At 43.4% G+C, this 22,208-nt stretch overlaps 1 protein-coding gene across 1 annotated transcript in view; it reads right to left on the bottom strand.

Annotated features, from left to right (window-relative positions):
* Positions 1-22,208, bottom strand: part of ABHD17C (abhydrolase domain containing 17C, depalmitoylase) — a 42,694-nt gene that overhangs the window by 3,326 nt on the left and 17,160 nt on the right. Inside the window, exon 2 of the mRNA XM_077263504.1 lies at positions 385-564. Within this exon, the coding sequence (XP_077119619.1) occupies positions 385-564 (180 nt within the window). The remainder of the gene's footprint in view (positions 1-384; positions 565-22,208) is intronic.

Below are 22,208 nucleotides of genomic sequence, written 5' to 3'. Positions count from 1 at the left end.
TACGCGTTCCACTGATTGTCACGAATAGAACAGGTACCTATTTTAATCTATAGGAATGATCACATCTGAGTGTCTTTTCTGCAGGCTGCGTGCCCTAGCACATGTCTGTTTTTACGAGCATCATGGATAAAAACTACCAATACAAGCCTATGGGTTTGTAAAAATTATGGACAGCACAAGGATGGGGGAGGATTGGTAATGCAATGATCCATACATGAAAGTCACTGACTGTCAAAACTGAAATGTTGGCCAAAAACTGATGAAACTCAGATCCAAAACGCTGATACTTGTAAAAAAATTTTTTTTTTTGCATACGTCAAAGTACGCATAAATTTGTATGAGACCTTTAAATACACTTTCGGTACGAGCAATTTGTGGTCTCACCTGGGGAAAGCATCAAAACAGTAGGTCTTCCTTGTGTCCGGAAAAGCAACCCGCAGCCCCGACATAAGGGGAGAATGTAGAATGACAGCTGCACATTCATACCGTGACGCTAGGTCCACCGTGGGGACAGTGCCAATACTCTGGCCATAGAGGATAATGTTCTCGGGGCTCACACCATATCTGTAGAAAAAAGGGACAACATTTAGGCACAAATGTATGTAAATTCACAATCATGTCTTTATAGGTTGTTGTTCTTTCATAAAACACTTCTGAAACAGTGAGGTGCCTAGATCAGCAAACTTACAATGTTAGAGATTCAAAACCTCGCCAAATCATAAAAAGAAAGAAATATACATGAAATGAGGCAGAACAAAACAAGAACATACATGAAGAATCATAGTACGGGGATGAGTAATATCAAAGAAATGTAACAAACGTGGACAACTCTGGCCTTAATCTGAAGTAATCTGTCTAGTCAGCAAGCCTCATAATTGGGAAGAAGGAATTTCACAGGCGGCCATTACATGGAGGAGCCTTAGAGAACTTCACAGTAGGTAGTTGGGTACTCAACTAATGAGCAACAGCTCACTGGTCAGGCAGCGTGACAAGCATGAGGGAGGAAGGAGGCAGCCATGGTTGCAGGTGTGCACCACATGATAGTCGGGAAAAGAAAAATCCTCTTGGAAGATTTGGCATCTTTTATTAAGGCCAACATTTCATACTGTCTGCGGTGAAGACGTGTGATCCTCTTTGGTTTCCGAAAGGAATTAAACTGTTTTGCTCCAATGGCTTCCACCATTATCCACATCAAGGAAAAGGAAAGCAACTACCTCAATCAGATTTGCAGCACACATCTCCAGTGATTAGCTGTAGACAGAATGTCACCACTGGAGCAGAGGTGTGATGGACGCCCTACCAGAAGTGGAGAAGTCACCAATGGAAGAGAGTACCGTGTCCATTATGTCTGAACATAACCTAATTACAGTCCTGCAAAAGTGACAACACAACTATCTTAATAAACTGGAAAATTCATGGATAATTTTCTGCGCTGCTGTGTAAGCTGGAAGACCAAGGAGGTCTTCAGATGATTCATATCAGCTCCTGAAGAGGAAGTCCTGTTTTGACTTCGAAACACATCGAGATTGTGAATAAACCATCATTTCTGATCTACAACCCTGCCTGGTCTTCAAACTTACACAGCAGCGCAAAAAGCTATCCGCCAACTTTCCAGTTTAACAACTACTTTTATGGTCACTAGATTGACTTGTGGATTTGCGGCAGCTGTTATATGCTCTTGTGTATAATATATCAGGTGAATGCAATCTGATTGCTATCTCTAATACATCCATCTGATATTCCCCTTTTTCCTCATAGATTGTAAGCTTGCGAGCAGGGCCCTCACTCCTCCTGGTATCTATTTTGAACAGTGATTATTGTTATGCTGCAATGTCTATTATCTGTACAAATCCCCTCTATAATTTGTAAAGTGCTGCGGAATACGTTTGCGCTATATAAGTAAAAATTATTATTATTTTTTTCTCTCCTACAGTGTGAATTATTGTATAACAACTATCTTGGAACTGCAAATACAGTAACTACTTGTTGGTCAGTAGAAAGAAAAAATTAAAGCCCCAAGAGTTGACTGTAGAAACGAGATCAAATCAGGGCACCGCTAATCTGTCAATGAATGAGCGAACAGATTAAAATCAGCTGAAAAACGACTAATTGCAGCAGAAAAATCCTTGCTGTCTGCAGCACATCGCCCTGAGTGGGACAGAAAGATCAGTCGTTCTGCCTTGTGCCCATGCGCAGATCAATGCTCAGTAGTGTACTCACTTCTAATTGGGAGGAGCAGCGTTACGTCAGGGAACTAGTGGAAAAAAATGAGTCATTGCTTCTGGAAAAAAGGCTGCCGTGTCTTTCAGTCCTGCATTGTCCCTTTAAGCTGGTAACATTCCAGACAGTAAATTACAGAATAAGTTATATGTGAGTGCTACATAGAAAAACTTCATGGAATAAAGGTCAGGCAGCTTCTGCTCTCAAGATGCTCTTAACTCCAATTTCTTGGAAGTATGTTACATATTATGATGGTCATGCATCACAACTCTAGACTGAGGAAGCGTGCCGTATTAGTTACAGACAAGCCCACAAAAGACTGCTGTTCACTATAAATATAACACTCCATGTAAACGTGAACCTCCCACAGATACTACGGCATACCATAAAGGCAGTAAATACAAGTCTGCCATCGGCAGCATGAAGCCTGTGGACATATGGCTCACAAGCTACTACTGGTCCAAAAGCATTTTTTTTTTTGCTTTTTTATATTGATATTCCAACATCATGCTCTACATCTGAGTACGCTAAGAAAAAAAAAAAAGAAGTGCCACTAAAAAAGTCACAAGGATGCAGTCTATCGCAGCCCACTCCCAAAGGAGATAAGCCTCCAAATAAACATTTATCCCACCCACCAGACCAGAAGGCCACAGCAAAAGTCCAGGATCGGTTGTCTCCCCTCGACAAAGCTTAGGGAGAGCCGGCTGTGCGTTTGCAGAAGGGAAAGCTGTACCTGATGGCCACACACCTTCTCCTAGACCGATGATCAGGAGAGAACCAATAAGGGAACCACACCCTGAAAAGTCCTTGTAACAAGGAGACACCTTGAATAAAATAATGACAGCTTGTCAATACAAAACTGAAGGACCTTCAACTTGAAAATTTAAAAATTCACCACCCAGACAAAAATGACCAGGAATAAGGGTGTGTGCTTAAAAGTGTGAAGGGATAAGAGTGGGTAATATGCCATGAAAATAAATGGTGTTCCAAGCCCAGTGAGTTCAGAAACCTCATGGTCATCACTCATGGGTCAATTTGCACCTCAGGCTTTCAAAGTTACCCAATCTAATGGCCTTGACCCTGTGGTCACCTGACTGGATGGCTATATAAGCCACCTGGCGTGCACCCCAAAGCTTCCACCCAGTGTACACCATCGGTCGAATATGGCAGGCCCTTTTCCAACGGATGGTTTGTAAGATCCTACTTTTGATCTTTGTAACTGAAAAGTAGTGATGAGCGACCATGCTCGTGTGCTAATAAGTATCTTCGGCGTGCTCAAATACTATGTTTGCTTCCCCGTGGCGGCATGTCTGGTGGCTGTTCGACAGCTGCAGGACCTGTACGGATTGCCTGTTTGTTAGGCTACCTCTGCATGTGTTGTGGCTGTTGAACATCTACGAGACATGCAGCCATGGGGATGCAAACATAGTATTTGAGCGGTTGAAGATACTCTCTTGGCACACACGCATGGCTCAGATAACACCTTATCCCAGCACACTCGCTCACCACTACTGACAAATAAAAGGTCATTTCCTTGAAATGGGGGCTACCCATGATTGACCATGTAAGTAGCAATCAGCCGCTGCATGTTGACTTGGTGGTAAGTAGTAACCACAAGACGCTGACGTGACCTAGAGGTGGATTGTACTTGCCCTATCAATGATGCTTAATTCGTACCATTACCTTTTTCTATTGAAGCAAGACAAACACTATTGATAATTGCCATAATTCCTTACCAAACATTATAGGTGTGCAGTAAAACGCAAAGCCGTAGTGTCAGAACATGCAAGACTTAAGCTCCTGCTTCAAATTAGTAGCAAGAATGCTAGGAAAAACACTAGTTCCCCAGAAAACCAAAATGAAACCCTTGACTGTTCCGATGAAGCTGTGGTTAATTTGCACTGGGTTTTTATGTTTAGTAGCTTGGAGGAGACGTCATGTTTGGACTCACATTTCCGAGTCTCCAAGTGTGATGTTCCACATCCGTACAGAAGGTGGAGAGGAGCTGAACATTAGAGACAGGCTGGAGCCACACATCGTTGGAAATGTCATTCAGCTGCCACAAAGTTATAATTTCATTTTCCTTTGCCTCAATTCTGTATCTCATTAGAGAAGCAGTAAAGGGCGATGTGTGCGTGTTTATACCCAAGAGATGGACGGAGAAGTAGTGCGGCATCACCAGGCACAATGCAGGGGAGAAGAGACAGGAATGATCAAACGCACCTGACAAACAGCATTTACATGGCCGATGGGTCACTATATGCTAGAATTCAATCTATATCACACTGTACAGTCAGACGTAAAGGGCTTCTGCAGACACTGACTGCATCCTGCCAAATCCTAACAGTGAGTTCATCATTCGCAAGTGGCTAGGTGCCGACTACCTCCATTTTCCGTTTCTCACAATATTTTATTGAAAGAAAAAAAAAACGAAAAGCTAGTCGGCACATGACTGGAAGCATGAAAATTGTATACTTGGGTCAAGTGGTGAGCACTCCAGCAGGCAAACAGAGTGTAATCCTAACGGTGTGTGTATTGCACACTGCTAGGATTCAGCAAGATGTAGAGTGACTGCAGAAATTCATGCATGTCCCAGAAATCCCCTTTAAGGCCATATTTCCCAGACAGTGCAAGTGAATGTAAGGTTCAAATCTCCATCCACATATCCTAAAAATCTGGGAATCTATACGGCTATGGGCTTTTTGGGGGGAGTTTTTGAAGCAGACAAAAAACTCTCAATCTAGAAACACCTCAAAAACTTTCTGCTAATTGTCTGCTTCGAAAACAAGGCAAAAATACTCCTTATGCAGATAGGCTAATAATGAATTATCTCAGTACCTTTCCTGATCAAAAATACATTTAAACGGGAATGTTTCACAAAGAATATAGGGTCAGAACAGGAGAAGCTAAATATTAGATAGATACAGATTTGGTATAACATGCATTGTTTACACTGAAACCTCTGCTCGCTGTGAGCTTAGTAGCCATGTGGGCGGTCCTGCTCAGCGAATTACTATCTCTGTATGCACACTATACAAGGGAGGTGGTCAAACACTCATTAGGACCGCCCACTGGACTACACAGAAAGAGCAGAGATTTCAATAGACACAAACTACTCCGCCCTATTCAGCGGCCCCCGTTTCATAACACGATGCTCACAGACCAGACAAATACTAAAACAAACTCTAGTTAAAATGACAAGTAAATACTCTGTTCGCCGCCTATTGCAGAGACTAAGGGGATGTTCACACAGGGCAAAAATAGATTTCTGGACAAAAAAAAAAAAGTAAAAAAAAAAATTGACAGCATAGTATAGTAATAGAAAGTAGATAACACTATCAAATCTCATTTATATGCAGTGTAAAAAAAACCCCAAAACATTGGCAATCTGCAGAGAAATTAACCCGTTACTGGTAACTGCAGATATCACACATTGCCATTCATAGGGTAAAAGTAATAAATCCACAGTGGAATCACAGACAAACCTACAGGAGGAACTCAAGCACCGTTTGTTGGCGTCAGACTATAACCTGCCTAGCCTACATCCAGGCGGACATACCCAGGGGGACAGATGCACGACACAGGAATTTAAAGAATATCGGACAGCCTGTCAGAATTAGCTGCTGTGTTTACCTGAGGAACAACATTATTTCTGTAATTATACCACTTTTATCTAGGATTAGTTTGTCCTTCCTCCTGATTGTCAGTTGTCTCTGAGCTATTGGGTGGAGAGTAGCTGCTATGATGTTCTCCCATACACAGAGATGAACTTCTGTTCTTTGTAGCATACAGACAGAAGTGGCAGCATGGAGGGCATAAAACAACAGAACTGAACAATGTGGCTGTGAATCCAGCACTTTGTTAAAATAAAACACTTGCTAGAGGCTGCTACACAGATTATGTGCCTGTATCTCACCCTGCTCCTCCTTCCCCCTCTGTTGACTTCAATATTCCAGAGAGCCGGATGTGTGTCTTGCTCTGTCCAAGTTTAATTTTAGCAGTTTTTCAAAGTGAAGGATGAGGTCAGGAGGCAAGGAGAGGAGAAATGGCTACTAAGTGGAGAAAGAAGCCGGTTTCTCAGTTTCTTATATTTGCCTACCATTGATTTATGTAAAGTTTGTTGAAAGGACAGGGACAATTTACTGAAAATCACTACCTCATGCCCTGCACTAGTCCTTAGACCGTATCTGCCAATAGTGCTCCTTCCTTTACCTAAAAGTAGGGACCAATTTGTAGTCCATGACTAAAAACGGTAGTTGGGTTCTTGTACTTAGAAGATCATGCTTTACAATAAGATACAGCAAACCATTACATTCTGTTGGGTGAAACTGAAGAAAAAGCTGCTCAACCTGTATAGAGAAAAGAGAATGTGACCCTTCTATGCCAATGACAGCCCACCGATGTGAAGGCCATGATTAGCCATGCCAAGTGGACAGGATACCTTCTCATAAATGGGAGAGCCATTAAGTCTGCGCCCCCCCCCCCCCCCCCTATTGTTCACAACGGTGACCAGAAAAAAGCCCACAGGAAAAATGCCCACCGGAAAATTGGCCACACGGAAAATTGCCAATTGCAGCATCACAAAGTTTCAGATCCATGATATTTGAGGTGCAAGGTGAAGAATGCCCACAGAAAGTTGGCCACAGGCTGAATTATAGGTTAAATGCTCTGTAGGAAAGGGGGATAGTATATGCATGTATACATGAGATGCTCTGCAGGGCAGAAGAATAATATATAATTATAGGTGAGTTGCTCTGCAGGATAGAGAATAGCAAAGATCATAGGTTAAATGCTCTGCAGGACAGGGGGATAGTATGCAGGTATACGTGAGATGCTCTGCAGAACAGAGAATAATATAGAATTATAGGTGAGATGCTCTGCAGCACAGAAGAATGTCGGCAAAAATTGCCCACAGAAAAAACTACCAACAAGTTTATTAAGAACAGTTTATTAAGGAGTTCTAATAACAATAATAACTTAAGTTTATTAAACAATCATTGCAAACCTGCAAATAATTAGCTGCCGGGTGATTGTCCTTGACTTCCATGGGCTCCATTGAAATACAATACAGCACAACTCAGGCAGCAAAGAAAATGCAGAATGGATTTCAACAAAGGTCTCTGGGCCCAGTTTACTTCTCCAGGTTCCACAGGTTCAGTTCACTCATCCCTAGTCCCAGAGTACGGATTCTGTTCTTAGGAGTTGTCATTCCACTGTGCTAACAATAATTCTACTCTCATTGTGGTGTGTCTGGGCCTAGAGACCACACGCTGCGGATTTTGCTGCGGGTCCACAGCGGTTTCCCATGCGTTTACAGTACAATGTACTGTACAATGCACATGCTGCGGAAAAAACCGCACGGAAACGCAGTGGTTTACATTCCGCAGCATGTCAATTCTTTGTGCGGAATCCGCAGCGGTTTTACACCTGCTCCATAATACAAAACCGCAGTGGAATCCGCACAAAAAACGCGGTAGTTCCGCAGTAAATCGGCAATAAATCCGCAGGAAAAATGCGCAGTTATTGCCCTGCAGATTTATCAAATCCGCTGCAGAAAAATCCACAGATGATCATTCTACGTGTGCACATACCCTTATTCAAATCCTCTCTGCATTTCCTTCCATCCTATGCCTGCCTACACCTGCAGTATATGTGTATGATACATAACTAGGTGGGGTCTGTTCACTCTTACTCTTGGTAGTCATAAGTGGACAGGGAAGGAAGTGCAGGCGCCAGATTCACTGCAACTGAAGTCAATGGGAGAGCGGCGCTGCTATGGGACTTCCGCTCCTCTGACAGAATCTCACCTTTCTGCGGTGCCTTCTGGGTTTCCAGGACCATCTATCTCAGCCCGCAGCACCCTGCTTTTGGTGGGCACCCACTGAGATGATAATGTATTAGATCTGACCTGCAGTCCCATGTAACTCCACAGATAATGCAGTGATTCTTTTGTGAGTACTGATAGCAGTGATGGCTCCTCTGGATCACACTGCTGCTGGTTCTGCATGTGCTGCTGTTCTGGGCTGGTGGGAGCTGGAGGAGTAAAGCAGAATCAGTGAGAGGTGAGAGCAGACTAGATCTATCTATTGCTGAGAATGACAGACTGCTACAAACCACAGATCTTCAGCATGTTAGCAGTTTTGCACTAGGTCAGCTGTAAATTACAAGTTGATCACACATCATGTGAACATCCTCACCTTGCACCTCAAATACCATAGATCTGAAACTTTGTGATGCTGCAATTGGCAATTTTCCGTGTGGGCAATTTTCCGTGTGGGCAATTTTCTTTTTCGGCAATTTTCAGGGAATAGTTCACAACAGGTACAAAAACAACCTAAAATAAAGTCCACCTGGGTAAACACGTGTCAGGTAGTAAGAGATATGAGATTAGGAACAGTGCTCAGTGATTTACCTCTGGTGATAGGGAATGGAAACCAGAAAGATGAAATGACCTCACTCCAGACATTCCGAAAGCAACCACAAACTAAATGAAAACCACCACACTAAACACTGCCAACCTTAGGGAGGACATGGATTACACACAGGCATAAAACTAATCAGACCAAACACTCATTTGTATTTGTCAACAGCTTCCAGGAGCAATACGTGGAGAACCTGGTTGTAGACATTTGGGTACATTAAGCACAGGTTTTTCTGCCTTTTAGACAAGAGAACTTGGGGGCTCACACTTTTGGTAAACTTTGGAAAAAAAAAATCTTCCATTGCGTAAAAATTTTTGGGGATGTCTGGACCTAGAGGGTTTTCTTGAGTAAAGGTGGACTGATCTGTGATGTTTCAGGATTTCCTTAGTATTGCACAGGTGGTGGAAGTATAATCAAGGCATCAGGAATCTCTTGCGGAGACTAGAAATTACATCAATAGAATGTATTGGACGCGGTGAATTCACTTGCATTCAATAGACGGCAGAACTACCGTATATACTCGAGTATAAGCCGAGAATTTCAGCCCATTTTTTTAGGCTGAAATTGCCCCTCTCGGCTTATACTCGAGTCATTCCCAGGGGTCGGCAGGGGAGGGGGAGCGGCAACTGTGTAATAATACTCACCTGCTCCTGGCACAGTCCCTGGTTCCCGGGCGCCGGCAGCTTCTTCCTGTAGTGAGCGGTCACATGGGGTGGAGCCGCATATTCATTACTGTAATGAGCGGTACCATGTGACCGCTCACTACAGGAAGAAGCTGCCGGCGCTGGGGAACAGATGTGCAGAGAAAAGCCAGGAGCAGGTGAGTATAACGCAGTGCGCGATATTCACCTGTTCCCCGTTCCACCGCCACTGCGTCTACCCGGTCCTCTGCAGTGACGCTCAGGTCAGAGGGTGCGATGACGCAATTAGACCGCGCCGCCCTCTGCCTTAACAGTCAGTGCAGAGGACGGGTAAGACAGCGGTGGCCGGCGGTGGAAAGAGGGAGCAGGTGAATATAGCAAGTGCCGGGGGCATGAGAGGGGGGTATGTGATTTTTTTTTTTTACTCGCAGCAACAGCATATGGGGCAAATGTCTGTGTGGAGCATCTTATGGGGCCATGTGCAGCGTTATATGGGGCAAATATCTGTATGGGGCCATGTGCAGCATTATATGGGGCAAATATCTGTATGGGGCCATGTGCAGCATTATATGGGGCAAATATCTGTATGGGGCCATGTGCAGCATTATAAGGGGCAAATATCTGTATGGGGCCATGTGCAGCATTATATGGGGCAAATATCTGTATGAGGCCATGTGCAGCATTATATGGGGCAAATATATCTATGGAGCATCTTATGAGGCCATGTGCAGCATGATATGGGGCAAATATCTCTATGGAGCATCTTATGGGGCCATAATCAGCATTTGTGGAGCATTATATGGTGCAAATGTCTGTATGAAGCATCTTATGGGGCCATAATCAGCATTTGTGGAGCATTATATGGGGCATATTTTACTATGGAGCATCTTATGGGGCTCCTGATTCAATATGGATATTCAAAAACACTTAACCTACTAATGTCTCAATTAATTTTACTTTTATTGGTATCTATTTTTATTTTTGAAATTTACCGGTAGCTGCTGCATTTTCCACCCTAGGCTTATACTCGAGTCATTAAGTTTTCCCAGTTTTTTGCGGCAAAATTAGGGGTCTCTGCTTATACTCGAGTATATACGGTATGGACGCAGTGTACATGTGCTGTGTCCAAAGCGCTGCCACTTCTGGATCGCCTGCACATACCCCAAGGCCATCTTCACACGGTTTGTTTTTTATGCAAATTTTAAGCTGCGTTTCACAGTACTAGCCAAATCTATGAGATTTCAAAAAGCTCACGCACACGCATATTTTTTTCCTGACTGAATTGGAAAACTGTTGCATTTGTGAAAACTGCAGCATGTCACTTCTTTCTGCGTTTTTTCACCAATAGAAACCAAAGAGTAAGTTCAAAAACTTAAGGAAGTTGCATCACTTTTTTTTTTTTGGGGGGGGGACTAAACTATCAGCATGCAGAAGAGACGAATGTACCCGATAAAAACGCAGCAAAACCTTTCTTTGCTGCCAACAGAGCAGGTTTTGCGTGCGGAAAAAAAAATGCAGCTAATAAAACGCAACATGTGAACATAGCCCAAAACATTTGATTGACTGATAACCGTACAGAACAAGTAACATAACTATGTAGGCACATTTCTGTTGTAGCACAGTTCGGAGGTGTGAGATTTGCGAGAATGTCAGAAAACTGCTTTAGTAAAAATTGGAAGTGACAGTCAGTTTCACTATAGAAAAACCTTTTTCAAACCACGCTAAGACCCTATATACAGGGCTGGCGGTCACACACCAGCTCCACGAGTCTGCCTTCAGACATTCACATACATATCATACAGCAACTATGCACGAGCCGTGGCCCCGACATGCCTGATCACAGCTACACGTCTAATGTACGAGCTGCGGAAGATGCATTCATTCACTGCTGCTTCCTATGCACATTCCAGACAAGCCATCAACGAGAAGAGGAGCATCGACTAGATCCATTTACTATTGCCAGCAGTGCTGAAACAGTGCGACAAAATTACCCCACTATGAGAAGCTACCCTACAGAACAAAATCTCTAATGAGGGTGGGGGGGACAAGAAAACTATTCTTTACCGTTAGGGGGTACTCAATGTGGATCCATTGACTGATTGATATAACTTCAGTTTCTGCAGATCATCTCCAAACATGCTAATTATGATGCTCGGCACATCCTTGGCTAACAGGCTCTGGCTCCTGGGAGGCAGCAGTGGCGGCCTGCCTGGGGGGCAGCAGTGGCGGACTGCCTGGGGGCAGCAGTGGCGGACTGCCTGGGGGCAGCAGTGGTGTCAGTCACCAGGGCATGTAAAGCTAGTGGGTAGAAAGGTGAACCGCGCACCCTAATTAGCATATCTGGTTAAACTTCAGTTTCTGCAGAACTCACGAGGCAATTAAAACATTAATGTGATTCTCACAGAAGCTAGATCCCCGACACCGCAATATGCATAGTTTAGTGGCCACTGGGGCTTACAGACTTTTTTTTAAATGTTGCTAACCAAGCCAAGATTTCTCACTGCCGTCTGGTCCACAAACACATCAGCCTATAGAAACCTATGGAAACGCTGCTGAATTCCTTTATTCTATTACCGTATTTCAACCATCTGTCTTTTTCTGCATATCAAAAGCCCAACACCTGCCACGTGTGGTGGGAATACAGCCTTCTTCTGTAGGGGTCACATTCTGCCCTTTTTTTTGGCGTGCTGGTACAATACACCAGAGAAAATGGAAAATAAACCCCTTATGTGTGAGGAATTATACATATACACAAAGACCTATCCTCCAAGAATAAACCCTTTACAGTAGGTGTGCAGTGCCCGATGGCCTTTCCTAGAAGCCTGAAATGATATAGGAAAAAGAGTGACCCGATTCGGAATTGAATCAATAGCATAATGACACATGAGCACTAGCAGGGAGCTGCCTCGATAAGCAGTCCATTGTGCTGATGTGGTTTTATATCAGTACAGAAATCCATCAATGAAATGCAGAAGTCATCAGAAGTAGCACTGACCGCAGCGGGCGCACCGCTCACCCTGCACCACTCTGTATACAAGAGGCAAACAGTAAATAGGCAGTATAATTGCCATGTTTCATTTTAACCTGCATACTTATATTTTTTTCACACTCTCAGTTGTGGCCAATAAAAAAAAAAACAACTCAACGAAAAACCTCACATAATTGAAAAGCAAAGTACATTATTTCGGGTACCTTATTATTTAACTCAGTGCTCCCAACTCCAGTCCTCCAGAGCAACCAATAGATCATGTTTTCTGGATTTCCTTAGTATTGCCCAGGTGATGGGATTATTGTTTGTGTAGGCGATGGAATTATCACCTGAGCAATACTAAGGAAATCCAGAAACAATGACCTGCTAGTGGTTCTTGAGGACCAGAGTTGGGGGAACATTGCTGTAATCTATGCATTGTTGCCATCTCTACTGCATGTGCTCATCACTTGAGTATCGCACAACTATACTTTAAGGGAGCTGTCCGGTCTTAGAGTACAAGTCTGCAGTCAGTGACTGCAGACTTTTGAATCCTCACATTGCGCTGTGCACTGTGAACTCTCCAGGAGTCAGGTGGGGCAGGATCAGGTGGGCAGGTAAGCAAATATGTGACTTGCATATATGCGGTTACATGCCAACTAGACATGCACGACCTCGCTCAATACAAGTATATTGAGAGAGGGTGGACACGTCTAGCTGGAACTATGCAAATCGCATACTTGCGGTTACATGACTGCCCGTTCCTGGCACCAGAGAATCCTCACAGCGCACGCAATGTGAGGATTCACAAGTCTGCAGTCACAGACTGCAGACTTGTACTTTAAGGCCCGACAACCCCTTTAAGTTAAAATACCAAACAGAGAATAAAATGCAGCTGACAAAACACTGATTATTAAAGGGAATCTGACAAGATTGACGTCCTAAACCGCACATAGGACATGCAGGTCTTTGTAATGTAAATTCTGGGGCACCTAAGACAAGCACCTTGTATCCACCACAGTTTGAGAGGTCTTTGTAATGCAAATTAATAAAATAATTTGGATTACAGTATGGAACTAGAAAAAATACAGAGTGGCAATAAAAAGAAGCCATGGCTTTGTTTAGCGTACTATAGAATAATCTGCCACGTTCTATTTCCTGATAATGTAGAGGACACGGCTAACTACAACCATATGATTACCCTAAATCACTGAACGCATCATCTGATGCTCTGGACACCCCGAGGGGGATAGATGGCCCCAAGGAAAACTAACACATTTGAAGTGAACGGGGAAAAACTTAGGAATCATTTGGAGACATCATCACCCCTGATCCGCACACCGCCAAAGTGCTTACGTTACATTTCACAAGCAGGATTTTCTATGCATAGGTTTAAGTCATTTGCATTGAAAGAATGCAGGAGTAAGGAATTTCTACATTGCAGATTGTGGTCTTACTTGATGACAAGTCCATTAGTAAATCGCACAATCTGGAGGTAGTAAAACACCAGGCCAATCCGTCACACGTATCTTGGAAAGCTGGGTGACAGCTGAGATAGGAGCTGCAACGGATTCAAGATTCTAACATCCTTACAGAAAGGTACAACAAGGAGGGAGATAAAAAGCAACAGCAATGTACAATGCCTTGAAAAGTAGTAATACCCCGTAAACTTCCCCACTTTACACCCACAAACGTTCATGCATTTTATGTGATATACCAACACAAAGTAGCAAGTAAAAAGTGTATAGAAAATGATACATGGTTTTATAATTATTTTGAAAATATAACTCCGAAAATTGTGATGTGCATTTGTATTCCGCCCCGTAGTGTGATATCCCAAAATAAAATCCCGAGTGACTAATTGCTTCCTGAAGTCACATAATTAGTAAATTAAGTCCACCTATGTGTAATTTATTCTCAGTATAACTACAGCTGTCCTGGTGAAGGCCTCAGAGGTTTGTGTGAGAACATTAGGGATCAAACAGCAACATAAAAATGAAGGAACACACCAGACAGGTCAGGGATAGAGTTGTGAAGAAGAGCAAAGCAGGGTTAGGTTGCAAACAATAGCACTGTTCAATACATCATTCAAAAATAGAAGGCGTATGGCACAATTGCAAACCTATCAAGACATGGTAGCCAGGTAAACTGACATCCCAAGCAAGGAGAGCACTAATTAGAGAAGGAGCCAATAGGCTCAACGTCTCCCTTTAGGAACTGCAGAGATCCACAGCTCAGGTGGCAGAATCTGCCCACAGGACAACTAATAGGGTAGTTGCGCACAACACGATCGAGTGCTATAGGATAGCACTTGGCCCAGTGTTACACTGTGGTGCACTGCAGATCTGTGATCATTTTCTCATGACAATTCAGCAAGAGAATAAAATGGCAGCATGCGGAGCTGATATTAGTCAATGGGTGCGTGTGAAACATCGGACTGCAATCTCAAGTCATCCGAGTGCAGTCTGATATACTCGCACAGTCAGTGCAGAAATTACGTTGTGCAACAATGGTAGAGACTTACCCCAAAAGACTTGCAGCAGTAATTGCAGCGATAGGTCCTACAAATTATTGACTTCAGATGGGCTAAAAACAAATACATGTCACCATTTTCAGATTTATATTTCTAAAATATTTATGAAACCACGTATCATTTCCTTTACAATTCACAAGTATTTGTTACGTTGAGTTGGCATATCACAAACTTCCAATAAAAAAAATTTAATTTCAGTTTGTTGGTATAACGTGAAAAATGTGGAAAAGTTCACTGTATATTAAGTACGGCATGTGAGGGTATGTGCACACGTCAGGATTTCTTGCAGAAATTTTCCTGACAAAATCCGGACATTTCTGCCAGAAATCCGCATGCATTTTTTACGCTTTTTTGTGCGTTTTTTGTGCGTTTTTTTCCTGACACTCCAATTTCATGGGAAATCAACAAAAAATCCGCAAAAATAATGAACACGTTGCTTCTTTTTCCGGAATGCGTTTTTTTTGGGGGAAAAACGCAACATTTGAACAAAAAATGCAAAATGCATTCTAAATGATAGGATGCATAATGTATGCGTTTTTTATGCGGTATTATAGCGTTTATATTGGGGAAATCCGCAAAAAAAAAAAAACGCAAAAAAATCCTGAAGAAATCCTGACGTGTGCACATACCCTGACTGCTGTGGTCAAACAACCTAAGGCTACGTGCACACGTTGCGGATTAGGGTGCGGATTTTTCTTTACAGTTTTTGAAAAATCCGCAGGTAAAAAGAACTGTTTTTTACCTGCAGATTTACTGCGGATTTCCTGCGGTTTGTGTGCGGATTCCACCTGCAGTTTTACACCTGCGGATTCCTATTGAGGAGCAGGTGTAAAACGCTGCAGAATCTGCACGAAGAATTGACATGCTGCAGAAAATACAACCCATCATTTCTGCTCGGTATTTTCTGCATCATGTGCACAGCGGATTTGGTTATCCATAGGTTTACATGGTACTGTAAACCTGATGGAAGACTGTGCGAATCCGCAGCCAAATCCGCAACGTGTGCACATAGCCTTAGATTTATAAAGGGAACAGTGGCACTCGCAAAGAATAATATGTTCCATATTAAAAGACCAATCTCTCAAAATGTAAAAAATAAAATTAACCTGATCAGTAAACAGCATAATGAGGAAAAAATCTTAATGAAAAAGGTTTGGCTCTTCAAAAAAGACTAGGAAAACAAACAGAAAATAGCCATGTCAGGAAAGGGTTAAGAATGGTGTTCAAAAAACCGCTAGTCTTAATAAATCGTCCCATTATTTTTTTCCTCTTTTCAAGAAATGCTTAACTGTAACCAACCTAAGTGCCATTACACAGCTTATACTAATATCTGGAATGTCATAAAGCACAATGACTGCTGCAGAACAGCTTTAACACATTACTTCTATCCAGCGTTCCTGAATACTGACCACTAAAGCTGCTGGTAACTATGTCAGTCCCTTAGCTTCTCTCCGAGGGTCTGACTGGTCCCCATATTAACAACGCATAGGACAGACAGGTGTACTAAGTTACATGGCTGCACACAGGTTACATTTACTGACCCTTTCCACACCAGGCATTGGAGATGGCCGGAGGGGGGGGGCACCGAGCAAGAATTGTATTCTTTTAGTGGGCAGAGGAAGGTTACTGCTGGACACCCCTGGCAGTGGGGTACCCCCTGTGGAAAACAGTCCTCCCCACATTTATCATCAGGGGGCAGTCTGGAGGTCCCGATACATATGTAGCTAGCGTTGTGCACAGCTAGTGTGCAATTTATCTTATCACCTTCTCACTGATACATTCACCGTAAATATCTCATGGACACGGCATGTGGATTGTAACACAAAGGGAAGATTTACAAGAAGGAGGGTTCGAAAAATGACCCAAGTTTTGGCACAAATTATTGCAGAGTTATTTTGTGTCCTCTGGGGAGGGCAGCTTCATTAAGGGGGCATGACAAAGAATATGTCAGCACTTTCTTGTTATGTAATCTGAGAGCAGCATACTGCAGGGGCAGAAACCCTTATTCCAGTGATGTGTTACTACGCTGCGGGCGCGATTATACAGGGCTCAGTATTCTCAACTGCTAGATCTACAGCAGACACAACAGTGATTCTAACAAAACTGCAGCAAGCAGCCCAGTAAGTGACACATTGGTGGAATCAGGGTCTCTGCCTCTACATCATGCTGGTCTCAGATAATATAGCAAAAACCTGGTGGCAATTTCCTTTTATGATGCTAAATTTTGGCACAAAAACTGGACTAAAACAAAACTAACGTGATGTAAAGTGTCTAAAGATTCTCAACATTTATCATCCAGCCACTGATAAATTTGGCGCTTATTCAGACTATCTATTTAGTTTACACTGTGTATATATTTGATTGGGATTAGTATATCTGCTCCAAACTGTCGCAACTGGAGTATTATTCCAGGAAAAGTCAGCGTGTAGTCCCAGCAACACCCATCACATGCCCAATGGCCTCAATACTAGAAATCAATGAGCGCCAACAATCAGGCGCAGGGTGCTGCCTCATGGGCGTCGGAGGGAGCAGCAGTTACACAACACTCGCTTACAGCACTTCATACACCGGAGGAACCAGTTCTACAGTCACACTGAATTGTCTGCAGCAGCTGGCATCTCTCCATATCACTTACTGGGGGGCAAAAATAAAATCAGATGCTAGATTTTAGATCAATTTGATTTTTAAAAATGAAGCTAGTAGGGAAAATAGAAGTAATACATGTGCTAATAGTATTAAGTGTCTGCTGGCAAGTGAAAGAAGGCTCACAAACTAAATGAATGGAGACCCTTATTGTGGGCCACAGAATACGATGTGGTGGGCATTACAGAGACCTGGCTGGATGAAAGCCATGACTGGGTGACAAACGTAGAAGGTTTCACAACATTCAGAAAGGACAGGAAAGGTGGAGGGGTGAGTATTTTGGTAAAATCCACATTAAGACCTGTGCTCAATGAAGACATTGGGGGGAGTCACTATGGGTAAATGTACATGGGGATGGTAATAATGGAAAGCTGCTAACTGGAGTCTGCTACAAGCCTCCTAATATAGAGGAACAGGTAGAGGAGGAAATGCTGAAACACATTAAAAAGGCAGCAAACAGCAATAGGGTCCTTATAATGGGGGATTTTAACTCTCCAGCCATTCAATGGGACATAGAATCTTCTGGTTGTGCTAAAAGCCAATTTCTTATCCACAGTTCAGGACAATGATCTCTCTCAGCTGGTAGATGAACCAACCAGGGGAGGTAATCTGCCGGATCCGGTTCGGTCAAATAGACAATACAATTTCAGATCTACAGGTCCGAGAGCCATTTGGGAAGCAGTGACCATAATATGGTAAATTTCAGAGTAATTTTCAACCAAACATTCAAAAGGGGAAATTCCAAAACCTGGGACTTTAGGAAAGCTGATTTCAACAAATTAAGGGAAGAGCTTAATCGTATAGACTGGGACAACATCACGGTAACTGGGGATAACGACCATAAATGGGGCATATTTAAGGATATACTACTAGAATCTTGTAGAAACCTTACACCCTCTGGTAATAAAATGGCCAGGAATAAAAAGAAACCATTATGGATAAATAAGACAGGGTAAAGTTTAATAAGACTTTTTAAAACAAAAGGGCATTCAAAATCCTGAAGGCCGAGAACGCAGAAATAGCATTTCAGGAGTATAAAGATCTCAATGAGGAATGTAAAAGAGGAATCAAGAGAGCAAAGTCAGCTATAAATTGACAGGGACAATATTGTACTTTTTGGGATTTTAAGAAGGACTTCTTTTCCCCCCAATTTTTTTTTTTTTTTTTTTGGGGGGGGGGGAATGGGGGCGCATCTTAAAATCCGACTGCGGTGAAGCAGGGTGGCAGGAAGCTGTCGGCAGGAGTGGAGGGATGCTGTGGGATGTTTAGTGGTGACAGGCTCCACCGACATTTTGTGAAAGCACGGAGCCTCCGCACTTCCCATGGTTTTCAATGTGGCGGACTTTCAGAAAATGGCCACCAGAGGCAGCGCGTGTGCAGATTGAGATCTTGGCAAAGAAATCTAGTCTCCTGAAATCTCAATCTGCGCATGTGCCGGCTATTTTCCTGACGTCTACCACATTGAAAACCATGGAAAGAGCAGGTGCTCCGGGCTCTCACAAAATGTCTCCCTACTACTAGCCTGGGGCCCTCAGCATTGCCCCACTCCTACCGCAGAACACCCCCTACTTCCAGCCTGGGGCCCACAGCATTGCCCCACTCCTACCGCCGAACACCCCCTACTTCTAGCCTGGGGCCCATAGCATTGCCCCACTTCTGCCTCCACCACCAGCGTCCTGCAGTAGCGACACTGCCCCACTGCTGCCACCCCACCCCACTGGTAATCTAAAACAAAAAGTGGACTATAAGATACACCACCATTTATTTCAAAACCGGTTTGCCCTATTTTCCTCCCCAAAATTTGGGGCACGGCTTATCTGCAAAATATAGTAAATCCCCCAAAATTGTATAAATACATCAATGCCAAAAGGAAAGAAAAAAGATGGCATCAGCCTCTTAAAAGAAAACAATCATTTTTATACAGCGCTACCATATTCCGCATCGCTTTACAGTTTAAAAATGAACGTTCACCACCTGATATAGCTAGTTTAACACAAGAATAAGTACGCCTGCATCTGAGCAAATTTTTTTTTTTTTAATCAGATAAATTATTGAGCACAATAAATGGTATCCACTCATATAACAAAATACATTCGTGTTTTGCTTTAACAAGAAAATAACCCCCCCCCCCCCGAAGACCAACACCAAACCATACAATACCCTTATCTAAGTTGGAAAGAAGAGAGTAAACAGTACATAGATGTTATACCATTAACATCTTGTACCAAAGTCCATCAATTATTCCCATCCAGCCATGGCTGCCACAACTTTTGAAAAAGACCCATCCTATTCCTCTTATTATATATACTTTTTTCGAGCTGGACAATATGATTCGTTTGCGCAATGAACTCTCGTCTGGTTGGAGGTTCCTCCCTAATCCAATACCTTGCAATCCCTTTCCTCGCAATGAACAATAATCTAGCAATTGCCATTTTTGCAGTACCGTCAGCTAAAATTTCCTCCACATACCCAAGTACACAAACCACCGGATCCCTGGGAATAGAACGCCCGTAAGTCACCTCAATTCGATTCAGCACTACAACCCAACACGAAAATAATCTGGGACATAGCCAGAGCATGTGTAGTATTCCCGCCTTAGACTGAGAGCATCTAGGTCAGAATTAGATCTCATCCCAGCTTTAAATAACATGTCACGTGTCCTATAGGCCCTATTTATCACATACAATTTCGACAATCTCCCAGGTTCACTCATCGACAACTTGGGTACATATTCTAAAATAGACTCCCACCTATCATCTTCTATCTCACCCAATTCAGCCTCCCACTTCCTTCTGGCCTTAATAGGGTGATCTACTAGAAAAGGTGTGTAGCAGATCATCGTATACTTCAGATATTGCCCCCTTTGTTCCATTGTTATTAAGTATAAAGTCCAACATGAGATCAGTCTGTATCACTATAGGCCCTCTCCTTTTTTGTGCCTGGAATGCATGCTGAACCCGTCTATATTGATATAGATTTAGCCCTGGGAACTGAAATTCCTGCTGCAACATATCATAAGATTTAAGATTCCCGTTGTAAATCAATTGACCTATCAACCCAATGCCTTATCCCCTTCCACTCTCCCATTCCTTCCATATGGTTTTGTACGTCATAGTTAGGGTTTTGTAGTGGAGTCTCTGGGCAATGGGGAGCCAGTGAAGGGATTGACAGAGGGGAGAGGCCGGGGAATAGCGGGGGGACAGGTGGATTAGTCGAGCAGCAGAGTTTAGAATAGATTGGAGGGGTGCGAGAGTGTTAGAAGAGGCCACAGAGCAGGAGGTTGCAGTAGTCAAGGTGAGAGATGATGAGGGCATGGACTAGGGTTTTTACAGATTCTTGGTTGAGGAATGTACGGATTTGTGAAATATTTTTGAGTTGAAGTCGGCAGGAAGTGGAAAGGGCTTGGATATGTGGTTTGAAGGAGAGATCAGTGTCAAGGATTACCCCGAGGCAGCGAGCTTGTGGGACTGGGGAGAGTGGGCAGCCATGTACTGTAATGGATAGGTTCGTTGGGGAGGTCGCGTGAGATGGGGGAAAGATGATGAATTCTGTTTTGTCCATGTTAAGTTTCAGAAATCTAGCGGAGAAGGATGAAATAGCGGATAGACATTGAGGGATTCTGGTTAGTAGGGAGGTGATATCTGGTCCAGAGATGTAGATCTGTGTGTCATCAGCATAGATGTGATAGTGAAAGCCATGAGATTCTATGAGCTGTCCCAGGCCAAAGGTGTAAATGGAGAAGAGCCAGGGCCCAAGGACTGAACCTTGTGGGACTCCGATAGATAGGGGGCGAGGTGAGGAGGTGGTGTGTGAGTGGGAGACACTGAATGTCCGGTCTGTTAGGTATGATGAGATCCAGGATAGGGCCAAGTCTGTGATGCCAAGGGATGAGAGGGGGTCTGTAATAATAGGGAATGGTCCACTGTGTCAAAGGCAGCCGACAGGTCGAGGAGGAGGAGGACAGAGTAGTGTCGCTTGCTTTTGGCAGTTAAGAGGTCATTGGTGACCTTAGTTAGGGCAGTTTCAGTGGAATGGTGTGACCGGAAGCCAGATTGTAAGCGGTCAAAGAGGGAGCAAGAAGAGATGGGAGGACAGTTCAAGGTAGACATGTTGTTCCAGTAGTTTGGAGGCATAAGGGAGAAGTGATATAGGGCGATAGCTAGATAAAGAGGATGGGTCAAGAGAGGGCTTTTTGAGGATAGGTGTGATGGAGGCATGTTTAAAGCTTGAGGGGAAAACACCAGTTAGTGATAGGTTGAAGAGATGGGTTAGGGTTGGGATGAAGACTGTGGTGAGGTTTGGGATGAAGTGGGATGGGAGCAGGTCAAGTGCACAGGTGGTGAGTATATTAATCTTACCCATAATATAAAAACTGGCCCAAACCCACAGCGACTCAGCACCGACCACAAGTAATGCCATTTTATACTATCGAAGGCCTTATGTGCATCGAGGGAAACTACCACTCTCCTGCCAGCATTATCCACCGGTATTTGCATATTGAGAAATAGCCTTCTTAAGTTGATGGCAGTGGATTTATTAGGCATAAAGCCCGATTGGTCTGAGTGAACCACCTTTTCTATCACCCAGGTTTCTAACAACCGGGTTTGTTCGAGCTCAGTAACTGACAGACCGATGTATCTAAGTCTTAGGCCTCTTTCACATTTCCGTCGGTACGGGGCCGTCGCAAACCGTCGGCCCTACGTACCGACGGACGTTGTGCAAAATAGTGCACAACGTGGGCAGCGGATGCAGTTTTCCAACGCATCCGCTGCCCATTATGA

Source organism: Ranitomeya variabilis, chromosome 5 (genome assembly GCF_051348905.1).
Source record: "Ranitomeya variabilis isolate aRanVar5 chromosome 5, aRanVar5.hap1, whole genome shotgun sequence".
Classification (NCBI taxonomy): Eukaryota; Metazoa; Chordata; class Amphibia; order Anura; family Dendrobatidae; genus Ranitomeya; species Ranitomeya variabilis.
This window is presented reverse-complemented; position numbering and strand designations above follow the sequence as displayed.